The following is a 1,141-nucleotide window of genomic DNA, read 5'->3' as shown; positions in this document are numbered from 1 at the left end:
AAGTCTTGAATGCCCGGTCTCTGACGAGTTTGGTACATTGGGCCGGTTGTATGTTGCCTCGAGTTTCAAATCGAATTTAATCGCATGCTTTTTCACGTGGGTTTTCAATAAATTGACTAGCTCAGGCATAAGCGGGCGGAGAAAGTCAGAATAAATCATTGTATTAGTAATATTTTTAGCATAATACCAAACTATTTTACGGTTTGCGGACGACAAAATCTCAACAAACCCGGGTGACTTGACGAGATTCAATCTAATTTTTTTAGCGTTAGCAGCTGAGTTGGTATTGGCGGTCGAAACACGTTTCCCGTTGACGGCAACGGTGTAAGAATCTTTAAAAATAAAAAAAAAAACCTAATATTAATAACTAATGAAAATAATAAATTGACTAATCTAATCAACCCGTGACTGAAAAATAAAATCTAACGACATGTATTTTAAAAATCTGTTTAATGTAGACATTAAGTTGTATTAATATCTAATCTTTATAATTACTAATATATAGATTATGTATCTTAGATTTACAAATCTAATTGAACGTTACGTATTTAAAAAAAAATAATCCACGGCGGATAAAATAAATAAAACTAACCTGTATCCTCAAATGCGTCCATTGCTTTCATACACAATATATCGTTATCCTCAAAGTCGTCCATTGCTTCCATACACAATATATCGTCGTCGTCGAATATCGCATTTGATCCACCGGCCGGGACATCGGGGACAAATATTTTCGGCGCAATCTGGACCTGATGAGCTGGATCAGGTTGAGTGATGATGGGTGTAGCTGGTATCGGTCTCAAATGGGTTCGAATGTTGACAATACCTTGGGAAAAATAAATTAATATTGTATAAGATAGAAATAAAACTTTTATATTACTAATACATACCATGAATATTTTTCAGATGTCTATTGACATGCGATTTATAGTTGAATGTCGATGTACATACGGTACACGGAAAACGTATACCGGTATGAGTTATTTCATGTCTAACCAAACTGTCTTTTCGTCCAAAAACCAACGGACACTGCACGCATTTAAACATATTGGTAGGTAATTACGAGAGAGAAAAAAAAAATGTTTAAAAATTAAAAACACAGAAAAATGCTGAAAAAAAACACGAAGGGGGCAAACGCATA

At 34.5% G+C, this 1,141-nt stretch overlaps 1 protein-coding gene across 1 annotated transcript; it reads right to left on the bottom strand.

Moving 5' to 3' along the window:
• Positions 1–36: 36 nt before the first annotated feature.
• On the bottom strand, positions 37–1,130 carry LOC115035031 (the record flags this gene model as incomplete). Its single annotated transcript, XM_029492667.1, has 3 exons — positions 891–1,130; positions 593–826; positions 37–332 (listed from the first exon to the last, which is right to left on the bottom strand). Coding segments are annotated over exons 1-3 (687 nt in total), but the record flags the coding sequence as incomplete, so codon positions are not given.
• Positions 1,131–1,141: the final 11 nt, after the last annotated feature.

This window comes from Acyrthosiphon pisum, unplaced genomic scaffold (assembly GCF_005508785.2).
Source record: "Acyrthosiphon pisum isolate AL4f unplaced genomic scaffold, pea_aphid_22Mar2018_4r6ur Scaffold_4228;HRSCAF=4774, whole genome shotgun sequence".
Classification (NCBI taxonomy): domain Eukaryota; kingdom Metazoa; phylum Arthropoda; class Insecta; order Hemiptera; family Aphididae; genus Acyrthosiphon; species Acyrthosiphon pisum.
The sequence above is the reverse complement of the archived record's forward strand: the minus strand, read 5'-3'. Positions and strand labels throughout refer to the sequence as shown.